Below are 26,603 nucleotides of genomic sequence, written 5' to 3' on the forward strand. Positions count from 1 at the left end.
TTAAGACATTTTACAAAGTCGGGAAATGTAATAAAAATACGACATAGTACAACGCGTCGTATTTAATTGAATTGAGATCAGTCGAGATGTATATCAATTCTTCAAAAGTCGGATTGGACATGACCGTTGCGATTTCCGACCGTGTACCACGGATAAGACATGTGAGATGTAAATGTTACAACTATGAGAAAGCACATAGGTGCACCTTCGTCCACTTTACAGAACTATACCGTCTATCGTCTATCCTTTCGAATAATTAACATCTGTTCCGACACAGAATTTTGAAATCGATAAATAGTTATTCTCGCAATTTACGAGATACTCGTTTTACACATCTATCTTATCTAGACCTTGTTAATACTTGAACACAACATAGTGAAACTTGTGCGTGTGTTAATTAATTATCGAAGCGGAAGAAAAATGCGAACGTAAATTATTTCTATACAAAATAATGGAATCACTATTGTAACGACTGTCGAATTAAATGACGAAATTATAATATAGTTTAGTAGCGGAATATGAGTCGACAGATGTGCCATGACTAGACGCTTGGAATATAAATGTAGCTCGAATTATTATTCTCGTCGAATACAAAACTTTGATCTCACGTCATTGATTTTCTACTCTCTATGAATATGAATGAGTACTTCCTCTTCATACTTTTACTATCATGAAATTTTTAATTGGTCCAAAAAGTATTAGCACTCCCCTTCCACTATATATAACTCTTACTTATTAAAACTATATCTCATTTGTAATACTTTGTCTAAAATCAGCCGAATACTAAAAACAATAAGTACAGAACGCACTGGATGTGCCCCGTTTGTGAAAAACCGTTACTTTTTTCGCATGAAGCAGAGTGCTATTTGTTTTTAATATTTGTTATTCATTCATTAATCATCAATGTTATAAAGCTTTAATAGCATAAAAAATATTACTGCTTAGTGAAAAGTATAATCTTATAAACGAATATTTCTTTGATTTTCATTAACTCTTATTACATATAGTATATACAGATTTCGATAAAGACACTGACGTTCTTGTCCTTTGCGAACCCAGTTACAGGGTAGGGATAGGGTATAGCGCGAGACCCCAACCATGCGTGACCTCGAAATAACACGTATGTACCAGATCTTGGTAGCACAGTTTATGAAAACTGTATTCGCGTTTGCGAATACAGGATAAACTGGTGAAAAATGCAAAGAGGTAGTTTCAGAAATGCACAATGAGCACGAACAAAGCATGATGAGCACGAATAAAGCATGTTAATTGCGTTTGTCGTGTAAATTGACTCGCATGTGTTATTGTCAGGCAGTAATATCATCATTTTGTGTGATATTTAGCGCGAAATAAAGCGATACATTCGTATGGGAAAAGTAAGATTCTGTGGTTATCGTTACTTCGCCATAAGATATATAAAAGGATTGAGACAGAGTGAGAGGACTGAAATGAAAACTGGTATACACGGCCGACGGAGACACGTACACACGAGAAACTATGTTACTATACTTAGTTGATAAGTTTTCTATTATGATGATGTATGCAACACGAGATGTTTTACCATGTTCTCAATTCTCTTATTATTGTCTCATTAAGCTTCATGATCGCCGCTGTCTATTCCTATTAAAGACTCTGTTTGCTCTGCTTCAAGATCTGGGATTCTGAAAATATCAATTTCCCATGCATTTTATATACACATATAGTACACATATATTATGATATCATAACACTCTGGTCAATTTACATTTTATCATTATTACAATTTGATTTAATTACACACATACACGCACGCACGCACGCACGCACGCACGCACACAATGTATATAATATATATGGTGCACATATACGCTTTACCTTGCAGATCTGTTGTTGTTTCTCCTGCATATCCAGATGAAAAACCTTTTTATTAAATCCATAACAGGATCCCAATTGTCGTAATAAGATAAAAGAGATACTGTCAGGAATGCTAAAAGCATTGGAATACTTCCCAAATAGAAAATACAAGGATATTCAACCTTTTTCAAGAGGACATCGGCTACCATTGACATGGGCATTGTTAAGCTTACGGCCATCGTTGCTACGAGAGATGATGTCAGAAAGCAGCCCCTGTAGATATAATAGAATGCAATCACGTTACACAAAGACACAAGAGTTGTTATTATTATTATTAATGTATAGTAATGACACGATGAATTATATTGAAATTACCATAGCCAAAGAACTTCGCTCAGAACAGTGCCAATTAGACCGTTTATAATTAGGAATGTCCATTGGTGGCTATTGGGCCATTCAAACTCTTCCCAATGGCCATAATGAAGAATAAAGAACAAAGGCCACAGAAGTGTTAAATTGAATATTCCCACAAAGCCAAAAAACATTGGTATATCCATCTTGTCTTCGTGATCTACTTTTCTTTTTAAAAATACAATGTACGCAGCATAGAAAAAAGCACTGACTAGAGCTAATATTACGCCCGTTGACATGTTATTACTTTCTATAGTTAAATCCGAAATACCGACTAATACCTGTAAGTAAAGAAAATGTTTTTCGATATATATATATATATATATATTAGAAAATTTATTTTGTTTAATTGCATTAGCGTCAATAAACTTGCAACTTACCAGTCCAAAGATGCTAACTACCACAGCAGCTAATTTGGATAGCGTAAACTTATCTCCACCATTACTAGGAAAAGAGGCAGCGAGAAACAAAGTGAATAAACTGGACGTCGAAGACAATACAGTAACGATTCTGGCTTGAGTTTGCTCCAATGATATCTGGTATGTGTAATTTGCCATGAACCACTGGAAGAAGGCAGGATCGGTAGTACCGTATCGGTGATGCCGACAGAGGGACATTTGAATTTCACATTATGTTACCCACAAATAAGCAGAACATGAGGGCTATTTTAGCCACTTTTTGTACAGAAAATTTGTTAGCCTGTCGCCTCGCGTGTTCTCCAGCTCTAACACTGGCTTGATAACTAAGTCGCGCCAATAGAGCCTCGGTGGCATCGCTTTCCGACATATGCCGTACTTCCGCCAGTTTACTGAATCTTACAGAGCGAATGGACGAATCGTCGCTTTCCGTGCCCGACGAACGATCGCAATGGTCCGGAGTTTTTATTGGAACAAACGTTGGATCGCTCTACGATAAAACGAATGGTCATTATTAGATTAACAATTGACACACGTGGCGCGCACATGTGTTTCGGATAAATATAATTTACTTTGAGTGAGAGAGAGAAAGAGAGAGAGAGTTTCAACAGTTTTTTTCCAAAGCAATTTACTTGAAAAGCGTGTCGATTGAAATCTGATGCGTACGATATATATCTTATTTCGCGCTATCTTTGAGATACACGATAAAAATATACATGTACACTCACAATCAGATACAAGTATAATAATTTGACACTTACTAAACTTGTATTGGCCTCCGAATAAAAGTTGTCATCTTCAACATTGGGATCTATGAACTGGAAGAAAGTAATACGTGTATATATATCAGAGTCTAAAGAGACGCGTCTAAGGAAAAGGAGAAGAATGCACGTAAGTTTTATATATGTGACATCATAAGGTCAATAAATACCATATATGTTGCAGGTTTATTGCATTGTTCCCGCCAGGGTGGCCAAAAGCACAGACCAAGCAAATAAAGTGTAAACATGGATGTCCTTACATATGTACTAAAAAATGGCTTTTCAAACGTTTCATCCCTGTAGATGTACTGAAACAGGATATATTACGACTGTGACTTTATTGCCGCATACGCGAAGCATCTAACGTGGTTCAAGGACAATGTACAGGTAGAGGTAGAGGTAAACCCTAAGCTATAATAGTTGCACGCATCGCAAAAGAAGGCAAGATGGAGAAAGATTGCGACGAACGAGATAAAAAGCTTAATCTTACTTTGGTAAGCTCGGAACTGGAAACCCATATTATATCGACCAGCAATAGAACTAAAAGCCCCAGGACAAGTCTTTGGGATTTATTCATCATCGCGGCGAGTTTATGAGGATCCTCCGCCATCCCCTGTTGCCTACGTTGGCGTAATTCCACAGAACAGCTCATCTCGACTCTCTCGGTCTCTTTCCTTTACATTTACAACATTGCGTAAATACATCTGTCCCTGTAAAGCTATGCAAAATTTCAGCATTATGCGGTGGGTCATTAGAATAAACGTATTAGGACGTGTTAGAAATCAAGAGGGAGGTATAACACATCAACGTCAACACGTAGTTGTACGTCACTCTCTCCCTCTCGTTATAGTTGGAGAGCCTTTTGTAATACGTACCAGGTGGAAGGTGGAAGAGCGAGAAGCTGTGGCTGAGTGCCTGCTATGGCGCTATACGTCTGCTAGACCTGTGTAAGAATTTAAAATGCGAGGACGCGACAAACGTCGCATTAAGAGGTGTCAACGAGCGATAAGCGAAACTTGAACGTTGTTTCTCAACGTCAACGTCACCTAACCTAACCGGCTGTTTGCGTTTGCGGTTTGCGGCCCCGGTCCCGGCCCCGGCCTCAGCCGTTGATGCCGCGCGTCCCGCATCACATCGCTCTCTATCTCGCCAACGAGCTTCGTATCGGTTTTCGTGATTCGTGCACTGCTCGTGCAGAGGTGCACCTTCCAAGCCAAGGCAGGGTATCACGATCGTCGCCCGTCACTGCCGCACTGCCGCACTGCCGCACTGCCGTCACACGGGTGACGTTCTGGGTTCTGACGTTTCCGAACTCAGCCCGGCGGTGAGCCGGGTGAACCGGGTGAGCGGCATCAGCCGCGGCAGATTCGTGCTATATCTATCACGTTCTATGAACGAAATAAGAGAATAAGACTCGAGCCAAAGCGAACGGCGAGTCGCGAGCCACGAGCTGTCTGTCAGCTGTCAGCAGCGTCAGCTGCTGGAGCTGGAGTGCTGGTGTGCTGGCACCAGACCAGACCAGAGTGACCAGACCAGACACTGGCACTGCTGGGCACTTGGCAGTGGGCTGAATGAACTGCTGCCTGCCCTAGTGCCCATCCGCGTCTTCGCGTCTTCGCGTCGTAGGTAGTTCGTAGCGCGCAGTCCGCCTACATCTTGGAGCGCTAGCGCTACTGATAACAGGCACGAACAGGTGCGTCACACACAGAGCATTCAAGCATTCAAAGCGTTATCCGGCGTTATCGCATTTGATAGCACCGCAGTTTTATTTTCAACGCCCTGTTATTTTTATCTTCTAGCGTACAGCTAACGCGGCTAATGCAATTAATGCGCGGTTATTGCGATTTAACCGCGACGCAACTAAATACAACCGGCGCGGCGCCTGAAGTCTGAGGGGCTGAGCGCTGAGCCCTGAGCCTGCCTACTGCTCGGGCACGCTCCGAACTCCGGCTCCGGCTCGGATTCAAGATTCAAACAGCGGTAGATTTGGCGCGTGTAACGTTAGTGACATCGTTCGATGTTCGATCTCGTTCGCGATCGACTTAGAACCCAGATCGACAGTCGAGTCGAGTCGCTCCGCAGTCCGCGCTCGAATCTCGAGTCCTGTAGTCGATGTAGCCATGCCATGTAGCTTGTAGACAGTGCGCGCGCGAACGCGAAGTGAGCTTACACAATTTACAATTCGGTTGCCATAGCAATCGAATTCACAATATTCGCATCAATCGCATCGAAACGGTTCATTGCAATTCATAGGGCAGTGGGCAGCAGTGGGCAGTGGGCACGGGGGTCGGGGCACGGGACAAGACAGGTTGGAGAAAAAAAAAAACGAAAACTAGAAAAGCCGAAAAATCGTTATTGTTTTGCGATCGCCGATCGTTGGTCAAGTGTCAAGTTCCGCAACGATAAAATGGCAAATGACATTGTCAGCAACGGCCGTTTGCAGGAAAATACGGTTGTACAACGAACGAGAAACGACAGAAGCAAACGAGGTATCGTGTATCGTGTATAATTATAAATGTGTGTCAAGCAAATGTGTAATCATCGCTTAATCGATTGATTTTTCATCTCTTCACGCCGCGCGCGCGCGCGCGCGCGCGCATCAGACCTCTTTATCAGAAACCGCGCGGCCCTTAGGCCCTTTATCAAGCGGACCATCCTTTTTCTGTCATTTCTTACCGTTGATTTTGTTGGCCGTAGCACCAGATATACCAGCTATAGAGAGTCGCACGTGGTTGTTGCATCGACATTACACGAGACACGAGTACAGTGCTTGCAAGCTACTCATTGAGCAGGAATTGACGAAATCGAACGGTCACGAATACGCCAATTATTTGAAGGTGAGAGGTGAGACTCGGGTCAGTCTCCTAAGTCTCCTTTGACATGCAGCTTGATGCACGCGCACGCGAAAAGTGAAACGTAGCACCAACAATCGTCTGCTGGATAACTTATTCAGCTCCGTTCAGCTCTTGAGAATACCGCGTTTCCTTCTCAACTTTGCGCAAACGGATAACAACAAACAACCGCACAAATAAATATAAAAATTCCCTTCGTTGCGTCGGGTCGCGTCGGGTCGCGTCGGGTCGCGTCGCCGCGCCGCAGTTCTATCAGATGTAATACCTATAGTTACCTAGTACGTAATACGGCTGTTTTATCCTCGTAGGGCTTGATTCTCAGAAAGGAGGGCAAGATTCAAGATTCCCTCGATTGCTTTCAGACCGCGTACAATGTGAATTCGACAAACGTTGATAATGTTAAACAGATAGCGAAATCGCTGTAAGTATAATGTCGACGAAAAGAACATTGTTCGTAAAGATAAATATGCGACGACCGCGATCATATTAACGTGACAATTTTTAGATTAATAATGGGAAGTCACAAACGTGCGATAGACGCATTTACGGAAGCTGAGAAGATATCCTCTTTGCCAGACTGGGAAATATATCATGGCCTTGGCAAGTTACATTAGCAAAGTTTTATAAACTTGCAGATGCACGTAACAGAGAGTGTGTTAGTTTGTTGTCGAGAAAGATGCACCTTAGCGTTTCGATGTTTCGCATATAAATGAGTAACTGTGTATTTTCGATACTTTGATCACGTCCTTGGATACAGCATACAGCTGTTATAGCATTACTAGGATAGGGTAAACTGTTAAGTAAAATGAGATGAGAGATCCCCCCTATGCTCCCTATCCGTCCAATTAAACGGATAGGACGTGTCTATTTTGTATCTCGTTCAGGCGAGGCTTACGTGAACGTGAATCAATTACAAGAGGGCAAGAAACATTTCAAAAGATCAACGGAATTAACCAAAAGTGACGTGCCCAATATTGATCTCGCGAGACTCTATCTCTTAGACGATATGATTCCAGAGGCTAGAAACGCTTACACGGCAGCTTTGAAGTAAGTAACGTCATCAGCCACGAATCGCGCGATTATATGGAAATATCCTTTTTATTTCGACACCATTATGGAATGCGAGCGAACGTATCAAAAATATCACATTTATTACTATAGTCGATAACACGATAATTAATTTTGGCCGCTCTTTTTACGCATTAGCGGGAATCCTCAGAGCATCGATGCAGCGACAGAACTGGGTCTTTTGTATCTTAGAATCGGAGATATGCAACGGGCATTTCAGCAATTTGGAGCGGCTTTAGCTCATTCGCCTACGTGCGTCAAGGCAATTTTACCTATGGCTTACGTAATGCAAGTGTGTAAATTTATAAAAATGACATCTCGATAATTTCCAATTTTTGCAGCTCGTCATATCCGCTCCAATTTATATTATTTCCACGTATTTTGTGAATTTATTTTTAATCGCTCGACGTAGTTGTTTCGATTCATAAAGCACGATCGGCTTTACGAATATATCGTTAAGCATCAGATTGAGATTTACGTATTCTTACTTTGGACCTTACCTTTCGTGGAATTTTTGTTTCGTTGCTTCGTATTCGTTGTACTGACAGCGTACGTCATATTTTTCAGAATCATCGAGAGTACGATGTGGCCTTATCGAAATATAAAGTTGCGGCACAAGCTATTCCAGAGTCTTCGATCCTTTGGAATAACATCGGAATGTGTCTTTATGCAAAACAAAAATATGTTGCGGTGAGCTTATTTCTTTCTATATCTTTATCGCTTTTTCCCCCTACTTGAGAAGCACGATATAACTCAGTTTATAACAATATTCCCATTAAGGGAAAAGACAAAGCTTTTACAATGTTGTTTGGATAGGATGTACCGCATGCACCGTATTATACATTATACGTATAATATTAATATGTGCGTAAAGAAACGAGAAATTTTCTTTAGAAATAAAGAAAAGAAAGGGGGGAGGGAGGAGAACTTGTATTCGTATATTATTATTTTTTACTAGCGAGCTATTTAGTTATTCAAATAAACGGCGTGTACGGCGATAATGTTCTATTTGATCTGGCTCTTACTAAAGAGCTCGTAGTTCAGTGTTCGCACTTGATCAGCAGGCATATATCGGCGCGGCGCTTTGATATCGAGTATCCGCTACCGCATCGTTTTGTACTGCGCTTCGCGTAATACGATTTATCGAATGCGGCACGTTCGGGGAGAAACGGGATTTGTAATTTATTTATAAAACAATATAGTTGCCGCTCGATGCGTTTGCCTCGTAGAGATTCTGAAACACGAAGAGGAATCCCTTGTGAATATACCGGGAAATGAGATGCAGCAGTATTGCATCGCGAAAGTGGTTTAGATAGCGTCGAGAGAGTATGTCGAAAGCAATGGTGTGTACCGCGGGTAATAACAGAGGAATAATTCCGCTTGTAGATTCACAAAAACGAGTTTTTTATTATTAATACTGCAGAGATCGAAAGCAGCATTCTGTACTTCCGTACATTTAGACCATTTAGACATTTATCAATATAATACAACAATACGATGATTTTTATCTTTGAATTAAATCCGCGTTGTTGCGTGAATAGGTATCTCTACGTCTGGAAGCGATGCAAGCATAATAAGCATAAAGAATTTGAATTATTACCGAGGAGATGCAAAACCAAAATATTCTTTTACTATATTTTTCAGGCTATTAGTTCGTTGAAGCGAGCACATTATTTGAGTCCCATGTCTTGCGTCCCGTCGTGCAACCTAGGAATCGTTTTTCTCACCACTGGGCAGCCTGCATCGGCCGCGATTTACCTATGCGCTGCAGTCAGCGCTGAGCCAAAGAATCCTATGCCGTATATGTTATTAGGCTGTAAGTAGAAAATAAATTTAAGTCTTTAGCGAGTTTATAACTTTATATTATAAAGGGCCATGCCTCACCATACCAGAAGCTCATATTTTAGCCTTGCATGTAGCGATTAGCGAAACAAGAAGAGGGCATCCAAAAAAGTTTTAAATAAAACATGGGAGTTTTATTATCAACATAATACATTTTCGCTTGAAAACGTGACATTTCTTTTACGTAGGTGTACGTGTTTATTATAGTAAAAATCTGTATTTTTATTTCAGTGGCTTTAAAACGTTTGGATGATCTGGAAGGTGCCGAAAGATCATTGACGAAAGCACACGCATTAGCTCCTCAGGATCCATTAATATTAATTAATTATGCTGTGATACTCGATGCTCGCGGCAAACAAGCTAATGCCACTGAAATTTTAACAGCACTCAACGATATTATGGCTGTCGTTGAGGTTGATGCGCAGGTAATTTAAAAATCACGCATTACGTCTCGGTGTAGCGTGTATTAATTATACATTGATATACTGATATTACGACATATATATATATATATGTATATATATAGATATCGCAAATGGCAAAGAAGCTATCGAAGAGATTACAACGTGAGAAAACAGAATCGAACACCGGTCAGGAAATGCTAACGGAGGAATATGAAAAACGGCAATTGAGCGCTGACGAAGTTTAAAAGTTTCAAAGTCATTCGTCATGCGAGAGTGCCGATTGGTCTTACCCGCAGAGATTTTAGGAAAAAGAACCAAAAAGAAATAATCTGTGAAAGTATTGTACATTTCTATTAGAGAGTGCATTTTACACATATTTGATAAATTAATAACACATACTGCATTTATTCATCTTAAAAAAAAAAAAGATATATATTATATAAATACATATATCTATATATAGAATCTAACAGGATAAAGTTACAAAATTCGATATGAAGAGGTTGACTGTGTGCGCGGGCGAAGGGAGACACGTGTATTGAGATTATTTACGAAGTTTATTGAAATAAAAGAATTTGCATACTATGTAATACGTGCATGTACGTGATATACGTATATATTTAATTCCATTAACAACGTTATTAGCAATAATAGCCAAGAATATCCATAATATTAAAAAGTAAACGGCATATCTTGACTTTTGTTTACAGTCTTGTTTAAATCCAAATAGGCAAATAGGACAGGTACAAGGTGATTTTAACATCTTTTACGAGCCATTTTCAATACCATTTTGTTTATAATGTGTAATATATACTTGTGAATATCTTACGTTTTAAACAACATTTTAGAACAATTTCGAGAATATTTCATAAAATTACTTTTGTTAAACAAACTGCCGTAACTTAAACATATGTGCTTTGTACATCGGTTTGATGCTGGTTCGTCACTGGCCAGTTGTTCATAATTCTGGGTTTGAACAATTGCCCAAAAATCATACGAAATTGCCGCGACATAGAGCAATACAAGATAAAGTTTATGCTGCCATTTAATAACGCTAAAATATCCATCAACTCTCCGAATTTGTCGTAACAATTGCGAAAGAAGCACGTGCCCAGAGCCGCGGAAAGCAAGCCCAGGATGCCTTGTGGAATCTCCGTCATGAGGAACAGCAACAGTACCACCACAAGCATTCTCGTCGTTCTGTCTGTTTGCTTGTCAAATTTACTTGGCCTCCGCTGATATCCGTCCTTTTTATTATCAAACGGCCCGTTGCAATTCTCGAGATCCGAGATTCCTGACGACGATGAGGTTGGTTTGGTGGTGACCTTTGCAGCGCAATAACTGTAGCTCTTTAAAGTCCGTTTCCTACCTTTCGTCCTAAATGAAGAGTGAAATTGGCGAGTATCGTAATAGTAGATATAGACTATAGACTATAGACATGAGTGCGAATGCAACGTAAACAGACACAAGTAAAAGTAAGTCATTTTCAATTTTTCCATCATTTCACTTTACCTGTAAAGGACTTTTATTAGCCAGCAGATGATGACGGTGAGAAGTATGCATGGCAGAAGCTTAACGACTACGCCGAGTATCCAAAAATTTAATTGATATAGGAAGCCTTTATCGGTGGAATAATTGGTGTCTACGTGATACAATACTTCCGTGGTACCGTTCTCGTGAATAGTTTGCGCTTTTATCTGACGCAATAAAATTTAATTTTTATCATAAACGCAGCAGTAGCCTTTTGGACAAGATATATTACTGCGAATCGAATGACACCTACTTACTCCGAATACAAGATAGCTTGGAGCGCAAGTGAGAAACGGAGCGAGAAAACTACAGGAAAGAGCGATCGTGCAACGTCTCCCAGTACACCAGGTACGGTTATACCGCGGAAATCTAACACACATTGGGAAATAATCTAATAATCTAAATTTTCTAATCTCTTTGCATCTTTTCAAACAGCTATAGTATTAAAAGCTCACCTGATAGCGATGTACCTCCATACAGCTAAAGTGAGCGTGAGGGCGATACTGATTGTGTGAAAAAGCTGGGTGAAATGCATATGGAACAGGACGAATACGGCCCATCCGTACGGGAATATCCTGCTTTCTGGTAGCACGAGATACTTGTAAATTGCAAAAGGGATGTACTCCAACATCACCAACACATCAGCCGTAGCCAACCCCGTCAGAATTCGATTAATGGGCACAGTCTTCATATCTTGCCTCGTGAGTACGATGATGTTTAGCATATTGGTGAACGTGCCGAAAGAGCATACGATAAGAGAAGCGTAACCGTGGTAAGTTTTGTATTGCGTCGCCAGATCGCGAATCACCCCGTCGCAGTAACAAGAGGATGTCAGCTGTATCGTTTCATTACGGTCGCTTCCATCCCTGATGGAGACTTGGTCCCTGTCACGGCTCCCAAATCTGTCTTCGTTACGGCCGGTTAGACTGTCGATGTCGAGACTGTTAACGTAATCGATATCCTCGTCGGTTATATTCAGCCGACGGAAAATGTCCGTGTAATTCTGCAAGTGATGCATAATCATTGACATCTTATTTTCCAGCGGTATCAGCGGTACAACGGGGATGTTTTCCGGTATATTGCAATTCGGTACCGATTGTAAGTGCCCTCGTCCATAGGCACAACGATGCGTCGTGACATTCCGTTTCTTTCACTTCGCAGCAAAAGCGCACTCGCATTTATCTTCGAAATGTAGCTGTTGCACCAATGTTATCGCCGTTATTCAGGAACGTTATCATTTTATTTCACGACAAGTAATTAGAGACACGTGCGTCTCTCTATAATTCTCCGTTTAATTGTGTCTTATGATCGAAACTAACGCGACGTGCGATTTGCATCTATCAACTTTTTATATTCACTCATCGGGATTATTATATCAAGTCCACAAAAAGGAAAATGTGCCGTCTACTTAAGATTGATTGCACGTTTATACAGCATTATTCCGTTGGTTCGGAATTTTAATTGAATTGAATTGAATTTAATTAAGACAAGCACGTTATCAGTCTCGTTTTCAACGGAGCTTCCTGCTGGATTGCCTAAGGGAAGTATCCTGTTTTTTTTTCTCGCTTATTGACGAGGAGGAAATGTGCGAAATATGGGAAAAACGATATCATCACGATGTGTCTCGAGAAATGTGTGTATTTTGTAAATTAATTCGTAGGACGCCAACTACTCAGATTGTCCTACGCACACACGCGCACATTTACACACGTGGCGTTAATCGAATAATTTGTATCGCGGCACTGTGGCATCTGCCCATCCATGATTTACCTTGGCAACAGGTTACCGCACACAGAACGCACTACCACGAGTAGACTCAGCTGGATAGTCGTGCTACTGGCGAAAATTCGCGAACATCCTTTACTCCCTCTCGACGTTTTCCTCTTCTAAAAGAGTCTGCGCGCAGGACGATAGCGATGGTCTATAATGTCTATATCTATGTAATGTTGTGTGCGTGAGCACTTGCGTGTGTATGCGACGTGCGAAACAAGTGTGCTCGCTTCGAGTCGCGTTTGTTAATCTCGTTATTAAGTGCTAATGGATTAAGGAATAATTATAATGTAGAGGTAGAATGTGATATGTAATTTTTTCTTTTCTTTCAGTGCTTTGATGATTTTCCATGCAATTATTGTCGATTGTAGATCGTATTTGATTTATATGTATATTTATCTCTTCTCAATAATGCTACAAGTATAAAAAATATTGGTGGCAACCTATCAATCTCGCATTATTTCTTCTTTCCTTCGGGACAGAAAGACGACACCGTGTTTAAATAAGATTGCTTCTAAGTTTATTGCTAATTGTTTGCTATAATAAATCGTGCTTGATTGGCATAAAAAAAAAATCAAAGGAATTGAAACGTTGGAAATGATCGCGAAAAAAAGGTGAGGAGAGTATCTTTCATCTCCATTTGTAATTCTGCGTTTGGTGTGGAGACATATATAATATATCACTTGAGTTTGCTTATACGAATGTGTAACTTTGATCCCTGGAAAAATCGTGAGAAAGAAACGAAAGTTGAAAATAGAACGCGACTCGACTATTCGACGACTAACGCGTACATTTGTCGTTTGGTTTTTTAGTATGCAACAATGGTACTTTCAGCCAACCCTTCTCGCAAAGAAATACTATCGTAGATATTGATAATCCTATCAGTAGCATATAAAAGGACGATTGCACGTCAGACAGATTGAACGGCACGAAGCCGTCCATTCCATTTCCATTTCGAGTTAATTTTTCTTTAGCCAGTGACCACTTTTGAACAATGAAGGTGTGAACGATGTGTTGGCTCCATAACGATGGTAAACCGGCCTGATTCAATTGACTGATCAATGCGTTTATCTTCTCGTTTAAAATCGAATTCTTGGGCAGCAAATACGACAAGTAGAATTTACCTAAGGTATATATACATATACATGTAATATTGACTATGTGCACATCTATGCCTATGTAATGGGTATTCGTTAAATTCTTCATACCTGGACATTCCTCAACAAGATGAAGCAACGGCCCACCGTCCGTATCAATCAATTCCTCAGTGATAATGGGAAAATAACTTTTCCTAGCGAACGCCGAAACGTTACGATAATGAGCCGCGTTGCTTATGGAGTTTGTACCGAATTGCATCTTCTTTCGCAAGCTTTGCATGAGTGACGTCGAATCGACATCATCATCATCATCATCATCATCGAAGAGATCGGCCAGGCTGGCGGAAGTCAAGGATATCGGCAATCCCGAAGCGTCGAGATCGTGCAGATTATCGATGTCTGGGTAATACATGTCGTGCGCGAAACTATTGTACAAAATACCGCTGAAGATGCCAACTAAAGTGACGTTAGCGAGGAGAATGCCCGACAGTAATATCCTTTCCGCGTTTGTGTTTGGCAATTTCTGAGGGCAACCAGCAGTCAGTAGAAACGATCGATAGATCGTTGCGCGGAAACTTTTCTTTCCTGTCCTGAAAGTGTAAATACTAAAATGTATCTTTTTTCATTGTTCACACAGGCTCACACGCAAATATAACTAATAACGCACAGAGATGAGTACTGTACCTTCCTGGAGTAAATACTTGCAAAAAGTACCATATTAGATAGGTGAAAACGTGCGCCAGCATCGAGCAGATCCAAACCGAGAGCGGAAAGAAGTGATATATTCGGATCCCTTTGGGTATCTTGGTTGCTTTAGGAACCACCACGCATAATCCGTCAAAGTCCACGCACGCGGTAAAGTCTACGTCTTCCTTGGGATTTGTGCTGTATTTCTTTACGAAGAAAGACGCGAAGCAGACGTCCGTTCTACCGTGCACTACGTCGCCTGTGTAAGCTGGCTGTATATTATCGGATATTGAAAAAAGGACGGAATTTCCAAATGTCGTGTTACGTAAGTACCTATAGCACCGACGTATGTCCCATTGGGCAATTGATAACCGTATGATTTATTATCCGTCGGGTGTATGTGTTCCACTTTAAAATTCATGTCTCGAGCTATCGTATTTAGCACTATCTCGTCAAATCCCTTAAAGACATAATCGGCATAATGTGTATTCGACTGAACTTTTGTCGGTTCTGCCAGTGTATGACCTTGCTTGAAGTAACCCACTTTTAATTCGTATCCATTCATATTTTTCGTGCGGCGATATATCAAGTGCGACAGTACGCTTGATGCTTCTTCCGCCGTTTTTACACTTGTACGTTCGACCTTGCCCCATACTGAAATCAAGCAGATTCGCCAAGTATTTGTCTTTTTACCTCTTTACACACACACACACACACCACACACACACACACACACACACACACACACACACACACACACACACACACACACACACACACACACACACGCAGAAAATACAGATAGGGAATATAATGTCAAATAATATATAATTTTGCATCGAACAATTTCATTCAACAATTCGTTATCGATAATCTTTGGTTTTACTGGTTTTACTAGATGATAAAATCTACGAACCAGAATCGTTGACTTTGACGAACGGATTGTAAGTGCGAACAATTCGATTAATTCGAACGGTATCATTTACGAGGGTCGCCTCGGAGACAAAAATCTTTTGCACCTTACGTTTGGACCACAACGTCTTCAAGATATTACCGATTCTCGAGTTCGACTCGTTCGACGACGGTCCCTGTTCCTCTGGGAAACGTGTGATCAGCACGATAAATCGATCATGTGAATTCCATTCGAATGTCGTATCACCTCTCGCAATCTGATCGAAGGAATGTATGTCTTTCGCGAGAATTACGTGCACGTTCCATGTGTTTCCATCAAAGGTTTTATCGCTTCGTATCCGAATCTTTCCTGCAGCTGCCGACGGACGTACTCGAGAAGGAAGCGCGTCGTTGGATGTAACCTGCCAGATCGATGCCGACGATGCCCGTTTTGCGAACCTGTGAGCTATGTGAGCTATGTCGTTGTTACTCACGAAAGATGCAAGATTTTCCGCGTCGTCAAGTGCATGAATCCTTGATACGATCGTTGTCTCGCACTTGCGCGCGATATCGTACACGAAAGCCTGGAAACATCGCTCGAGAACGATAGAGCTCCTACCACTCTCGAGCACATCGTGAAAATTCACGGTTTTAATATCTTCCATGGAGCAAACGACGTTGCTCCAAAATTCTATAGCGTTATGCCATTGGCAATCGCTGGTCGATACTGTACGTGTACGCAGAAGAGCAAATAATGCCACGAGAGCAACGTGATGAATCGTCTGTGGATGAAGAGTCGATTGTGAATTTGATGCGTGACGGGAGAGAGAGATATGTCATGTTCAACGTACCATGTTTGCGAATCTCAAGGGACACGAGTGCTTCCTTATTTATGCGCGATTTAACACTGACGCTGGATCTCGCTTCAAGTTTTTCCTCCTACAAATATTTCCATATGCGTTATATACAGTAAAATCGTACATTACTCACCCTTATCGTTACCCTCTTCACTCTTATCGACTCTTTTTCCCCCATTTCTCCCCCGACTATCTCGTGTCACATCACTTTGGACACGTCTATCTTCGATCGTGTTCGTTCGAGGGTTTAACTTGTAATTGTAAGCTTACAAGAGTAGCACGAATACATTGCGCTCTCTTCAGATAGGCTCGTCAGGATAAGGCTCGTAATCAATGTAAAAAAAGTAATAATAAAGCCTACCACCTATTATTTCTCCGCTTAAGTACTTGTTATTTCTCCGATTTGTACAACGTTTCAAGAGACTCATCGTAATAGACTCTTAATCACACTTTTTTTTCTTTTTCTGCAAACTTATATATTCCAACAGAATTGGCAGAATTCTGCAGAAATTAGCGCTGCCGAGTTAAAGTGATGAATGTCATATACATAATATAAAAATGAAAAGATACACATGTTTCGCCCGATATGACAAGCCCCTGATAACGATATTAAGTTGTAAGCAATTCAACACTTTGTCCTTATTGCAAGGCGTATTCGCGATCGTTGTTGCCCTAATTCTCCTCATTTCTTTTCATTTTCAGTCGGTTCTATTCTCTTGAGATAGCAATAGGTCAATAGGAATTATAGAAAAATAGAAGAGATTCGAGGAAATAGATGAATGCTTTCGTTCGCAACGGAACGTGGTATTTGCACGCATGGAGAATCATTGCGTCGTATAACTAAGCTTTTAACTTAATGACACGTCGGGAACTTGACGTTTGCGAAGGGAAGTAAAGACGTTTGTTCCATTTACCCGACAGGTAAACATTGGGAATTGAGAAAAGGAATGAGACGGTAACGATGACGTTTTTAGTAGAGGATAAATGCTAAGCGGGTTGCGCAAGTGTAACATAGTATAGTTGCGCTCGTCCTCGGTCGCGCTTATTCTTCGTCTCATCGCTCCATACTTTCATCAGCGTTATACATATACCTACCTACCTACATTTCTCTCGTTTTAAATTGTTCCATTGGCACACCGTCTATTCTATCTAAAATAAACTCACTTCCGAACCGTGCTGCAATGGCAAAATAATAATGGTAATTATAATAATGGTAAAAATATTTTGCCAAGGAAGAGCAAATATACATTCGCTGTCGATTTCAGTAATGAAACTCTCGCTAGTTTCGCGCAAAAGATATCTACTTGGATGGGGATGTGCTTTCTAATGTGCGAGAGAGCAGGAAGAAGAACGGAGACGTACGTAGATAAATTACGAGTTTCCTGGAAGGAATCGTCGACCATTGATCGATCATCATTTCGCGACGATGATAAATTTGACTTTAACGCAGCGAACAATTTACGATTTGAGGCTCCTCCCTCACGTTCGCGCGACCATCGCGAAACATCGTATACTAATCGTGACATAATTGATAGATGTGCGTGGCACTTACTACGTACGTACGTATAAAATCGTCAAAAAGCTAATAAAATACTACTTGGAGCGAATACTAACGACGCTGACGACGCTAAGGACGCTCTTGTGTCGCGATTTATTCTCGGTGTTTTTTATCTAGGCATCACGTCCATGATTTCTATCTACTGTAGCACGCGACGCGCTGACCTGCTGTACCTATCTGTATAAAACTCACGCCTTAACTTACTTTCTGACGTTTGTCACTGTTGGTGAAGCGCGGATCGCGGATCCTGCCAGAACCGCGTCGATACAGTTCGAGACCTTTGAAAGACCTTTGAGCTTTGAGCTTTCACCAGCCACAATGTCACCGATGACACGTATATCGTTTTATTTATTGATGTCGTTGTCAACGTTGTCGTTGTCAACGTTAACAGCGAGGACTACAGTAGACAAAGCGTACAAGATGATCGTAAAAAACTATATACCGAGATCGGCGGAAAGTGAAAATTTGAAAATGATTTTGAATTACGTTCGAGGCATGCAAAAATTCTATCCATCGACATTTTCTCTCGTTTCTTCCGACGGCCGATCCGGCTTCGTAGATCTTTTATCGAGATACGTGGCGAGCGAGTCTATCGTTAGCTACAAAATCACGACAAACGACTTCTCACGGAAGTATACGTGGCAGAGTCGCATTGATCTTACATGGATCTTGATCGTCGACGATGGGATGAATATTTTCAATTCTTTGGTGCACGAGCAAGGGCATATCTGGACGGCTACCAATCAATACCTAATAATCGTCACCACTCCGACGAGCACGATTTTGCCGGGGGAGATTTTTCAGGCAGTTTGGAAGACTTACGGCGTCTATAGGATCGTCGTTATTTCGATAGAAGATGACTTTCGATGTCTGAGCAGGTATCTGCCGTTCGAGAAGAATCGGCGAAACGGCGAATACGGCGTCGTACGTAAGGTCTGTTTGACGGACCGGGAAGATAACGTCGAGCTGTACGCCAACTTTGAAAACTTGAATGGATATCCTATACGCGTGGTCGTGTTCCCGTCTCTGATGATGGAAGTTGCGTTCGACCAAGATGCGACGACGACGACGACGACGACGACGACGAGTCCCAAGTTGAGCGGACTGGACGCGAAGGCGATGCTGCTGCTGGAGCGAGCGATGGGAGCTCGGTTTCGCGTCAACGTCTTTCGCATCAAAGTCAACTCCACTTCCACTTCCACTAACGGGGAGGATTACGCGGATCCGTTTCATCGTACTCTTCAATACATCGAGACTGGTGAGTCGGAGATAATCATCACCAGTTTCTTCGTTCAGCAGTATCGAGGAGACAAGTACGAGTATCGAAGGTACGAGTTTACAGCTAGCATTTACGAGGACAAGCTGTGCCTGATCGCGCCGACGGCCGGTTTCGTGCCGAAATCGCACATGCCAATAATGTCGTTCGCGCCTGATCTTTGGGTGGCTCTCGCGATATACAACCTTCTCGTCTCCGTCCTGTGGTACCTCGTCAAATACTACAGCGTGTCGTTTCGTCGACGAGAGGCCGTTCTCCTTCCCCTAGCGCGAAGGACGACACCAAAGACACCCTCTTTCGCGGTCATTTTTTCACGCGGTCATTCTTTCACGCGATCAAACTCGAGTTTAGCGCCGCCGCAGCCGCCGCCGCCGCCGCCGCCGAGAATACCGCCTTACGTTTCGTCGTGCTTCGATCTCGTCGAAACTTCATGTTACCCGTTGAAGGAGAATGAGAGCGGTGGGAGCGCCGGCGGTGGCACGACGACCGCTCAGAGAGCCTTCTTGATCGGCACGCTTTTCTTCGGGCTCATCATCACCGGCCTCTATCAAAGTTGCCTCATGTCCAGCTTGAGCGATCCCTTTCATTATCCCGAACTAAATACTTTGGAGGATGTCGCTTCCACGAATCTCACCATCATCACTAAGTACTACAACATGAAGGAGAACACGTTCGCGGGGAATACCACTCTGGATAACAAGTTGCGGAGTAAGACCAAGGTGTTTGTCTCGAAAGAGCGTACCTACGACGTCGTGGCCTTTGGTAGGAGGACGATCGCCATCAGTCGTTACGCGTCGATCAAGCTGAACGACATGTCCAGGTACTACGATGTGGACGGCAACGAGCTGCTGCACATAATCGAGGAATACCCGACCACTTACTTGTTGGCCTACGTAATGAGGCTCCACTCGCCATATCGGGAGAGAATCAACGGATTACTGTTACGGATGCAGCAGGCGGGTCTAGTTCATTTGTGGTACGAGCGCATGGCTTATCCGTCCTATGTAGCCGAGCAGAGAAGAAGGGTGGACAAGAGCGAGAGGAAGATTAAACTCACCATTGAGCACTACTCTCTCACTTTCATCGGGCTTGTCGTCGGTTTACTCTCTTGCACAGTCGTGTTTCTCGCGGAACTTTATTTCGCCAAGATCAGTCACTCGCCTCATCAGTCGCCGTAGATAGTCGCGCGCTGTCTTTCTTCCTCCTAATAAATTATCCTCGCCAACGCCATTCCTCGCGTTTCCTCATCCTGCTATTACTGGTGCACCAAGATATACCTACTACAATATATAAACTTATATGTCAGTGATTATTTAAATTTATTCAAGTACAATTTGATATTTAATTCTCATCTTAATTAGAGAATTTATATTTTGTATGATTGTCTCGACATGTACATACTACGTATCTGTGTGTGTATACACACACACGCACGCACACGTTCTCTTTCTTGCGTGACAAGAACGACTCCGCAGACTTGGCCGCGATGATTCGATCAGCACCTGTTTCATTCGCAGCGTTCTCGAGTTTGATTAATCGGGAGCGTAATACGGAATACGGGCTTTTTGTCTCCCTCACTATCGATCGCGAAAAAAAAGTTCTTTATTCGCGGTGTAATTATTTGAGACAACGACGTCTAACGGCGCTAACGAGTTGACGCTAAAGCAATATTCTAGAGAGAAACGGAGTTTATTTTAAGAATCTACGAAAATACGCACATACGCGCCTGCATGTCCTTCTCTCTCCCTCCCTCTCTCTCTCTCTCTCTCTTGAAGAAGAAGAAGAAGAAGAAGAAGAAGAAGAGGTTCAGTCGTGGGTCGTTGTTCGACTTTATAGAGTCATGGCTTCTCGAAGATATGCGCTATTGGCAGCGATTCTAATCACTATTTTTTTAGGTACGTATGTAAATTGTACTATGTACTATGTTTGATCGCATCGATATTAAACTACAAGATCTATGTAAATATATTTGATATATTTTCATAGACGTATCATCAATCGTCGCCACTGCCGCTGCTGTCGCGTGGAATCCAAAAATATCTAGGTGATTATTATTATTTTTTATGTGTTAGCTTTTACACAAATATGTCATCTTTAGGCCCCTATTTTGACCAACGACACGTACAGTCGTTAAATTATCACGTAAAAAGTGAAAAATCATGTAAATTTTTTCCTCGCATTACGTCGAAATAAATTAGTTTTTCTATTGTAGTATATTACCGTAGTGTTACTCGTGCGTTTGATAACATTACTTACACTGGTAAAATATATCGAAAATTTCTTTTTTTTTATTATCTCGCTATGTCGGTAAACGCATCTATTGTCCAATCTTCAAGTTCTATAATATAGTCCGGAAGAGGTCCGAAACATGATTTATATACAACTGTTACAAGATTTACTCAACTATAACTGAGTAGTGATTACGAAGTACTTATTTATTCGCGTCGAAAATACGGTCTTCAATATATTTTATCGGTTCATCACATAATGCGTAATGGGGGACGTGCGAACAGATTAACTTATTTCGATGTATTTATTATATCGCGAGCAAAATAATTAACGAATCTCATACTTTGTGTAACTGTAACGTACGTCTCGTAACTCAACATAGCTGCACGGAGTCACGGAGTCTCTCGGACGACAGAAGCCTCTTGAAAATTAGGTGTGAATCGCTAATATCGTTCTTTAACGCGTTGCATTCAACTATAGGTACATAGGTAGTTACAACTTGGACAAGGGACCGGTGTTCTACGAGGCGTACTATCCGGACTCTCGCGACGCTTATCAGGAGAAACGCTACTTTGGCCGCAATACAGTGTTGGAGACGAGTTTTCAAGTGCCCTTGGAGCGCTTCGCCGAGTACTCGGCCGAGAGAGAGAGAACCGCCGCGGATCATCCTATTTCGATTAATGAATCGTTCGTCGTTGTGGATAACGAGGAGACATTACCGAGAGAACAACGGAAAGCGCGAGTGTCTCGACGCACGTACGATGCACGTACGACGAGTCAACTAGCGCCTTTCTCCAATAAACGTTCAACAATTTTCGACGATGATAAAAATTCGCAAGTTGCGAATATCGAGGAAATTTCCAAGCTGGTTAAAAGAGCGATTTCCCGCGATCTAGAGACGTGGAACGCCCTTGAAGGATATCTCGATCGCACCATCCATCAAGATCGGCCTCAGCTGGGGATGTATTCTAGAGAAATCCACAAAAATAGAGAAGGCGATGGTTTCGTAAGTAAATTGTTTCCAGGAAATCGTGGACCTAAAGATTTGTCGGAACGGCCGTCGATTTTTGAGGCGTCGCCGTCGTTGCCTGGAAAATTGGATGCGCATGATGAAAAACAGGGACCTATATATGCGAATGAAAATGCGATGACGAGCGAGACGAGAGTAAGCGGTACGCAAGCTGTTGATACATCACCGCCGATCGATGTCATCTCCGATTCGTCATCTCCGGAGAACATTTTTCAACCGCGGCCTCAACTGATCAAGTATATGTTTTTCAAGAGACCAGGACCTCCCCGGATCGACAAACAAAATGAGAAGACGATCGACGAATCTACACCACGGACTTCCGGTGACAATCTCATGCGTGAAGAAATCGTCGACAACAACGGCAGACGAGTAGAAGAAAATGTCAAAGTGACGTCTATCGAAATAAGCGACGTGCCGCGACACAAAACGCGTCATCATCACGGTGAATGGCCTAAACGAGATTACTCCATTCATCGTCATCACTCGCGACCCGCTTACCCGACTGTCTCATAGAAACAAAACGTACGTACGTGTAACGTCATTAGATTTATACTCATTTCCGCTATCCCTATATTATTAAGTAATATAATCTATCTATATCATTAAGTATACTGACAACGTGTACTATATCTCAAACTATTTATTGCGAATATACCATTGAATACACGTGCAACAATCATATATTCTTCATAGCGTACTTATTATAAAATATTTTCTATGACTTATCTTTATGTATTATATATATATATAAAGATATATACACACACGAGGTGTATTAGTTGTAACGGTTAATTCTATGTAACAGGAAACTTTCTTCGTCAGATTAATTATTAGCGCGATTTGGCCTAACGATTCGATCGACATTTTTCTACGTTAATCATGCAAACTCGACAAATATATCTTATATATATATATGTATATAATCTTATCAATTTTTAATCAAACTACAAATAATTACAAGCTTCGAATTGTACGCAGAGTGAAACAAGCGTGGATGTAGTACTAATTTAGGAAATGTTTTTTTGCACAATCCTAATGATCCCTTATGAATCATGGAGACGTTATAGGAATGTTTACATAATTCTTTCTACGATTTTAATCCCAAGTACCTGGGATGCTCGTATGAAATCTGATGTATCGTGATGTAAACCAGAAGCAACTATATTCCGACGTTTCTACGTCAATCATGAAGATAAGTACAAGGATGAAACCGCGAGTACTTTACAGATAGCCTACTCTACTGGAACACAACCTCTTTTGGTGAATAGTCTCAGTCAGCTACATCTACGATTTTATGTTTATTTCTTTGAATTACTTCTTGAACATTAAGCTAAAATCCTTATCTTAACGAACAAAAAATCTCTCCGCATCCCTATAAAAAAATGGATCCTTCATTTGGTAGTAAAAAAAATCAGCTGACACGTTCTCAGCGCTAAGAATAAAAATATTTCTTTTACCATTTGCTTGTCTTAAAACCACCAGACTTAATATTGCGAGAATGTAAAGATATAGCTACATGGATTCGCATTAGCTTCAACTTGCAAAGTATGTATATATATGCGTACACCACTCAATTATGTGTCGATCAGATATATATCTGAAATAATAGTTTGCAAACGTTTCGTCAGAAATATTTCGTTATTCGTGTCCGTCAGCTTTCGATACTGGACTAGCTTGTTGTCCCGCCTAAAAAATATTTTCTGATACAATACATGTTATATCTCTATCCTATGAAATATTAATATATATATATATATATATATATATATATATAATTTCTATATATCTTGAATCTTGTATTAATGGACTCCTAATCACACAATAGGTCTGTTTTCTGTTGCTGCACTGCTAAACTAGTGCACACTGGTGGAATATTCCAACTTATTGCATCAGTGTGCACTAGTTGAGCAGTGTAGCAACAGAAAACCTAATGAGCTTAAGACCTAATGTCTTAATGCCATAAGGATATATTTATCGCTATCGCGACAGAAAGATTAGCGTCGAAAGAAACGAAAGACACTTGATTCACCTGTACTGCAACGCAGATTATACGTGGCCAATATAAAGTTGCGCAAAATCTCATAGGTTTTTTCCAATTCGTCATTTTCTATGACAACGTCAAAGTTACCCGGTGTTTCACCTACAAATAAGTGTACGTGTATTGTATGTACAAGTTTTAGACACGCAAGATAAAGCACGAGCTTTGAAGATAATTTTCTCGTAGTATTACGTGCGACGTAATGTGTAGAGCGTACCGTATTCTAGCTCAGATCTGGCAATCGATAATCTGCGCTCCAAGGATTCTTCAGTTTCTGTATTTCTAGCCTTTAATCGTCGCTCCAATTCCTCAATGGACGGTGGTTTCACGAATACGTAAAAGGGATTGAGATCGGTGCGTTTGATTTGTTTCACACCTTGTATATCGATATCTAATACGCATACCTTTCCTAATCGCTGCACCTCCTCGACCGCTCGTTTGCTACAATGACGCTTGGATCGTATCATTTTCTACATATTTATCTAGCAGTACCTACTTGAGCTACATCTCTATGTTTACCTCGTCCCATATAGATTTCCGCTAAATGTAGCAGTTTCAATAAACTCGCCATTTTTCATTTGTTGTTGCATTTTTTCTTTGTCTGTGAAATGATAGTGAGTCCCATCCTCTTCGCCAGGCCGTGGCATTCTAGTCGTATGGGATACCGAAAATTTGAAGGTGTCGGGAAATTCGTCAAACAATCGTTTTATCAAGGTACTCTTGCCAGTGCCGGAGGGGCCACAGAGTACCAACGGACGTGGTCCTTTGTGAATCATATTGGAATAGCCTGGAAATATACAAGTTTTTCTTCTTTTCAATTCTCTCCTCTGTTCCGTCCTCTCCTGCCTGTGTGCGTCTCTTCTCAACTCAAACGATCAAGTTACTCTCTCAAACGTGTGATATTTATTCAAATTCAGCCTGATCTGATTTTGTCAAATTTGTCAGATTATTAAATTATCTTTATTAATCTTGCGTTATGGCATACGTGTAACACACCACACCTAACCATAAGCGAGACCAAGGATTCTGCATACCTATCTTTATTGTCCTAAACCATTGTATGGGCAATATGGGCATAGCGGCCGCTTATGGCCAAAATTCTCATTCTGTGTAATTCAATCGTACAAGAATCAAGTGAGAATACAACGGAAGAATATTAATAGCCTAAAAAAAAAAACAAAAAATTTATGACGATCTCACTATAGTGAGATTATCTCGAAATATCAAGATAAATCTATACGCGTTATATATACCGATCGATCGAACGTCAAAACATTCCAAGTACTTGAAAAACTGAGCTAGATATAATTATAAATTGCACAATTAGAATAAGCATCACCACTTATACTTAACCACGTCATGTAAAATAATACAAAATAACGTAAATTTGCGGGTTTTGGCAAATTTGTAGCGTACGTTCGTGCATGTACGGCAACTCGGTTTTTAAATGATCGAATAAAATAAGCGTATCTAAAATAATGTTTGTCGACATGGCGTAAAATTCAAGTTCGTTATAGGGTACGTTATAGGGTATTCAGATTGTCTTAAAAATTGTCGATCACATCGATATTCTAAATAGTTGATCCAACGCTTTGAAAACAATTGTCATTACCTTAATCTTTCTGTATAGCAACAAACGGTTGCAGCTGCGACAAGATACTAAGGCCGGACGCCGAATAAGCGATATAATACGATGAAAATTCAGCTGTCTAACGACTAACCACGTCTAACCTCAAACCAACCAATACCAATATTCGCTAATACTGAAGCAGAGAGAGACGAGAGACCCGCGAGCACGCGAGCCCGAGAGCTGCTGAGAGCGGCCGCGCCGCGGCCATCCCGCCTGATAGAGTCCCCTAGAATACGGGGAGTCTGGCAAAAAACTCCCAACTCCCAAGTTGCGGTGCCTGGAGTTTTTCTACTGGACTAGCCAATCAGATATTCTTATTTTAAATCGGCCAATTGAGTCCTACTCCATTTCCCTCGTATATAGACACACGGCCATTTTGTCTTCTTGCCAGACTCTGTATTCCAGATTCCAGAGACTCTAGTC

General features: G+C 41.3%; 7 protein-coding genes across 15 annotated transcripts; 3 read left to right on the forward strand and 4 right to left on the reverse strand.

Annotated features, from left to right (window-relative positions):
- Positions 1–407: 407 nt before the first annotated feature.
- On the reverse strand, positions 408–5,412 carry LOC112453352 (solute carrier family 35 member F5). Of its 3 annotated transcripts, none has more exons than XM_025014075.1 (9): positions 4,297–5,412; positions 3,912–4,095; positions 3,592–3,729; positions 3,422–3,478; positions 2,887–3,150; positions 2,625–2,807; positions 2,209–2,525; positions 1,855–2,106; positions 408–1,661 (listed from the first exon to the last, which is right to left on the reverse strand). In XM_025014075.1, exons 2-9 carry the CDS (start codon positions 4,071–4,073, stop codon positions 1,592–1,594), a joined length of 1,443 nt encoding a protein of 480 aa, XP_024869843.1. In that variant the 5' UTR covers positions 4,074–4,095; positions 4,297–5,412; the 3' UTR covers positions 408–1,591. The 3 variants fall into 3 exon arrangements, with proteins under 3 accessions (XP_024869843.1, XP_024869841.1, XP_024869840.1); XM_025014073.1 differs by having other exon boundaries at positions 3,912–4,131; XM_025014072.1 differs by having other exon boundaries at positions 3,912–4,139.
- Positions 5,413–5,549: 137 nt separating this feature from the next.
- LOC112453326 (Bardet-Biedl syndrome 4 protein) lies at positions 5,550–10,459 on the forward strand. The gene is made up of 10 exons (XM_025014032.1): positions 5,550–5,910; positions 6,119–6,258; positions 6,582–6,694; positions 6,779–6,873; positions 7,158–7,320; positions 7,480–7,633; positions 7,909–8,031; positions 8,986–9,157; positions 9,415–9,608; positions 9,710–10,459. The coding sequence occupies exons 1-10, from the start codon at positions 5,829–5,831 to the stop codon at positions 9,830–9,832; spliced, it is 1,359 nt and encodes a 452-aa protein (XP_024869800.1). The 5' UTR covers positions 5,550–5,828; the 3' UTR covers positions 9,833–10,459.
- Positions 10,460–10,468: 9 nt separating this feature from the next.
- Positions 10,469–12,165, reverse strand: LOC112453327 (sex peptide receptor-like). The gene is made up of 4 exons (XM_025014033.1): positions 11,573–12,165; positions 11,375–11,486; positions 11,100–11,284; positions 10,469–10,964 (listed from the first exon to the last, which is right to left on the reverse strand). The coding sequence occupies exons 1-4, from the start codon at positions 12,145–12,147 to the stop codon at positions 10,490–10,492; spliced, it is 1,347 nt and encodes a 448-aa protein (XP_024869801.1). The 5' UTR covers positions 12,148–12,165; the 3' UTR covers positions 10,469–10,489.
- Positions 12,166–13,641: 1,476 nt separating this feature from the next.
- On the reverse strand, positions 13,642–20,399 carry LOC112453325. 5 transcript variants are annotated; one of them, XM_025014028.1, is made up of 7 exons: positions 20,311–20,399; positions 16,414–16,501; positions 15,588–16,344; positions 15,005–15,325; positions 14,669–14,930; positions 14,096–14,574; positions 13,642–14,011 (listed from the first exon to the last, which is right to left on the reverse strand). In XM_025014028.1, exons 2-7 carry the CDS (start codon positions 16,414–16,416, stop codon positions 13,668–13,670), a joined length of 2,166 nt encoding a protein of 721 aa, XP_024869796.1. In that variant the 5' UTR covers positions 16,417–16,501; positions 20,311–20,399; the 3' UTR covers positions 13,642–13,667. The 5 variants fall into 5 exon arrangements, with proteins under 5 accessions (XP_024869796.1, XP_024869797.1, XP_024869795.1 ...); XM_025014029.1 differs by lacking the exon at positions 20,311–20,399 and adding an exon at positions 19,652–19,731; XM_025014027.1 differs by lacking the exon at positions 20,311–20,399 and adding an exon at positions 18,800–18,887.
- LOC112453334 lies at positions 18,296–21,007 on the forward strand. The gene has a single exon (XM_025014043.1). The coding sequence runs from the start codon at positions 18,296–18,298 to the stop codon at positions 20,429–20,431; it is 2,136 nt and encodes a 711-aa protein (XP_024869811.1). The 3' UTR covers positions 20,432–21,007.
- A 29-nt stretch (positions 21,008–21,036) lies between these two features.
- On the forward strand, positions 21,037–23,191 carry LOC112453329. Its single transcript, XM_025014036.1, has 3 exons — positions 21,037–21,148; positions 21,240–21,297; positions 21,963–23,191. Exons 1-3 carry the CDS (start codon positions 21,094–21,096, stop codon positions 23,023–23,025), a joined length of 1,176 nt encoding a protein of 391 aa, XP_024869804.1. The 5' UTR covers positions 21,037–21,093; the 3' UTR covers positions 23,026–23,191.
- LOC112453332 (guanylate kinase) lies at positions 23,138–26,343 on the reverse strand. Of its 3 annotated transcripts, XM_025014039.1 has the most exons (6): positions 26,163–26,341; positions 25,585–25,714; positions 25,070–25,337; positions 24,768–24,991; positions 24,542–24,652; positions 23,138–24,198 (listed from the first exon to the last, which is right to left on the reverse strand). In XM_025014039.1, exons 2-6 carry the CDS (start codon positions 25,625–25,627, stop codon positions 24,182–24,184), a joined length of 663 nt encoding a protein of 220 aa, XP_024869807.1. In that variant the 5' UTR covers positions 25,628–25,714; positions 26,163–26,341; the 3' UTR covers positions 23,138–24,181. The 3 variants fall into 3 exon arrangements, with proteins under 3 accessions (XP_024869807.1, XP_024869806.1, XP_024869808.1); XM_025014038.1 differs by lacking the exon at positions 23,138–24,198 and having other exon boundaries at positions 24,233–24,652; positions 26,163–26,343; XM_025014040.1 differs by lacking the exons at positions 23,138–24,198; positions 25,585–25,714 and having other exon boundaries at positions 24,235–24,652; positions 26,163–26,340.
- Between the last annotated feature and the right edge of the window lie 260 nt (positions 26,344–26,603).

This window comes from Temnothorax curvispinosus, unplaced genomic scaffold, assembly GCF_003070985.1.
Source record: "Temnothorax curvispinosus isolate PA1 unplaced genomic scaffold, ASM307098v1 QBEX01004246.1, whole genome shotgun sequence".
Lineage (NCBI taxonomy): Eukaryota > Metazoa > Arthropoda > Insecta > Hymenoptera > Formicidae > Temnothorax > Temnothorax curvispinosus.

What these genes read in the sequence shown, in the direction of transcription:
- LOC112453325 (XM_025014028.1), bottom strand. An exon ending in CAAGTATTTACTCCAGGAAG is followed by an intron (nt 14,575 to 14,668) that starts GTACAGTACTCA and finishes TTACACTTTCAG; the next exon opens with GACAGGAAAGAAAAGTTTCC. An exon ending in TCTTGTTGAGGAATGTCCAG is followed by an intron (nt 14,012 to 14,095) that starts GTATGAAGAATT and finishes TATATACCTTAG; the next exon opens with GTAAATTCTACTTGTCGTAT.
- LOC112453329 (XM_025014036.1), top strand. Translation starts at nt 21,094, where the DNA reads ATGGCTTCTCGAAGATATGCGCTATTGGCAGCGATTCTAATCACTATT. An exon ending in TCTAATCACTATTTTTTTAG is followed by an intron (nt 21,149 to 21,239) that starts GTACGTATGTAA and finishes ATATTTTCATAG; the next exon opens with ACGTATCATCAATCGTCGCC. An exon ending in TGGAATCCAAAAATATCTAG is followed by an intron (nt 21,298 to 21,962) that starts GTGATTATTATT and finishes ATTCAACTATAG; the next exon opens with GTACATAGGTAGTTACAACT.
- LOC112453327 (XM_025014033.1), bottom strand. Translation starts at nt 12,147, where the DNA reads ATGTCAATGATTATGCATCACTTGCAGAATTACACGGACATTTTCCGT. An exon ending in TGGAGGTACATCGCTATCAG is followed by an intron (nt 11,487 to 11,572) that starts GTGAGCTTTTAA and finishes AATGTGTGTTAG; the next exon opens with ATTTCCGCGGTATAACCGTA. An exon ending in CTAATAAAAGTCCTTTACAG is followed by an intron (nt 10,965 to 11,099) that starts GTAAAGTGAAAT and finishes CTCTTCATTTAG; the next exon opens with GACGAAAGGTAGGAAACGGA.
- LOC112453334 (XM_025014043.1), top strand. Translation starts at nt 18,296, where the DNA reads ATGTCACCGATGACACGTATATCGTTTTATTTATTGATGTCGTTGTCA.
- LOC112453332 (XM_025014038.1), bottom strand. Translation starts at nt 25,627, where the DNA reads ATGCCCATATTGCCCATACAATGGTTTAGGACAATAAAGATAG. An exon ending in GTTTAGGACAATAAAGATAG is followed by an intron (nt 25,338 to 25,584) that starts GTATGCAGAATC and finishes GTATATTTCCAG; the next exon opens with GCTATTCCAATATGATTCAC. An exon ending in GGAAATCTATATGGGACGAG is followed by an intron (nt 24,992 to 25,069) that starts GTAAACATAGAG and finishes GCGTCATTGTAG; the next exon opens with CAAACGAGCGGTCGAGGAGG.
- LOC112453352 (XM_025014075.1), bottom strand. Translation starts at nt 4,073, where the DNA reads ATGAGCTGTTCTGTGGAATTACGCCAACGTAGGCAACAGGGGATGGCG. An exon ending in ATAAACCTGCAACATATATG is followed by an intron (nt 3,479 to 3,591) that starts GTATTTATTGAC and finishes ACTTTCTTCCAG; the next exon opens with TTCATAGATCCCAATGTTGA. An exon ending in CGGAGGCCAATACAAGTTTA is followed by an intron (nt 3,151 to 3,421) that starts GTAAGTGTCAAA and finishes GTTTTATCGTAG; the next exon opens with AGCGATCCAACGTTTGTTCC.
- LOC112453326 (XM_025014032.1), top strand. Translation starts at nt 5,829, where the DNA reads ATGGCAAATGACATTGTCAGCAACGGCCGTTTGCAGGAAAATACGGTT. An exon ending in GCTTACACGGCAGCTTTGAA is followed by an intron (nt 7,321 to 7,479) that starts GTAAGTAACGTC and finishes TTTACGCATTAG; the next exon opens with CGGGAATCCTCAGAGCATCG. An exon ending in CAAAACAAAAATATGTTGCG is followed by an intron (nt 8,032 to 8,985) that starts GTGAGCTTATTT and finishes TATATTTTTCAG; the next exon opens with GCTATTAGTTCGTTGAAGCG.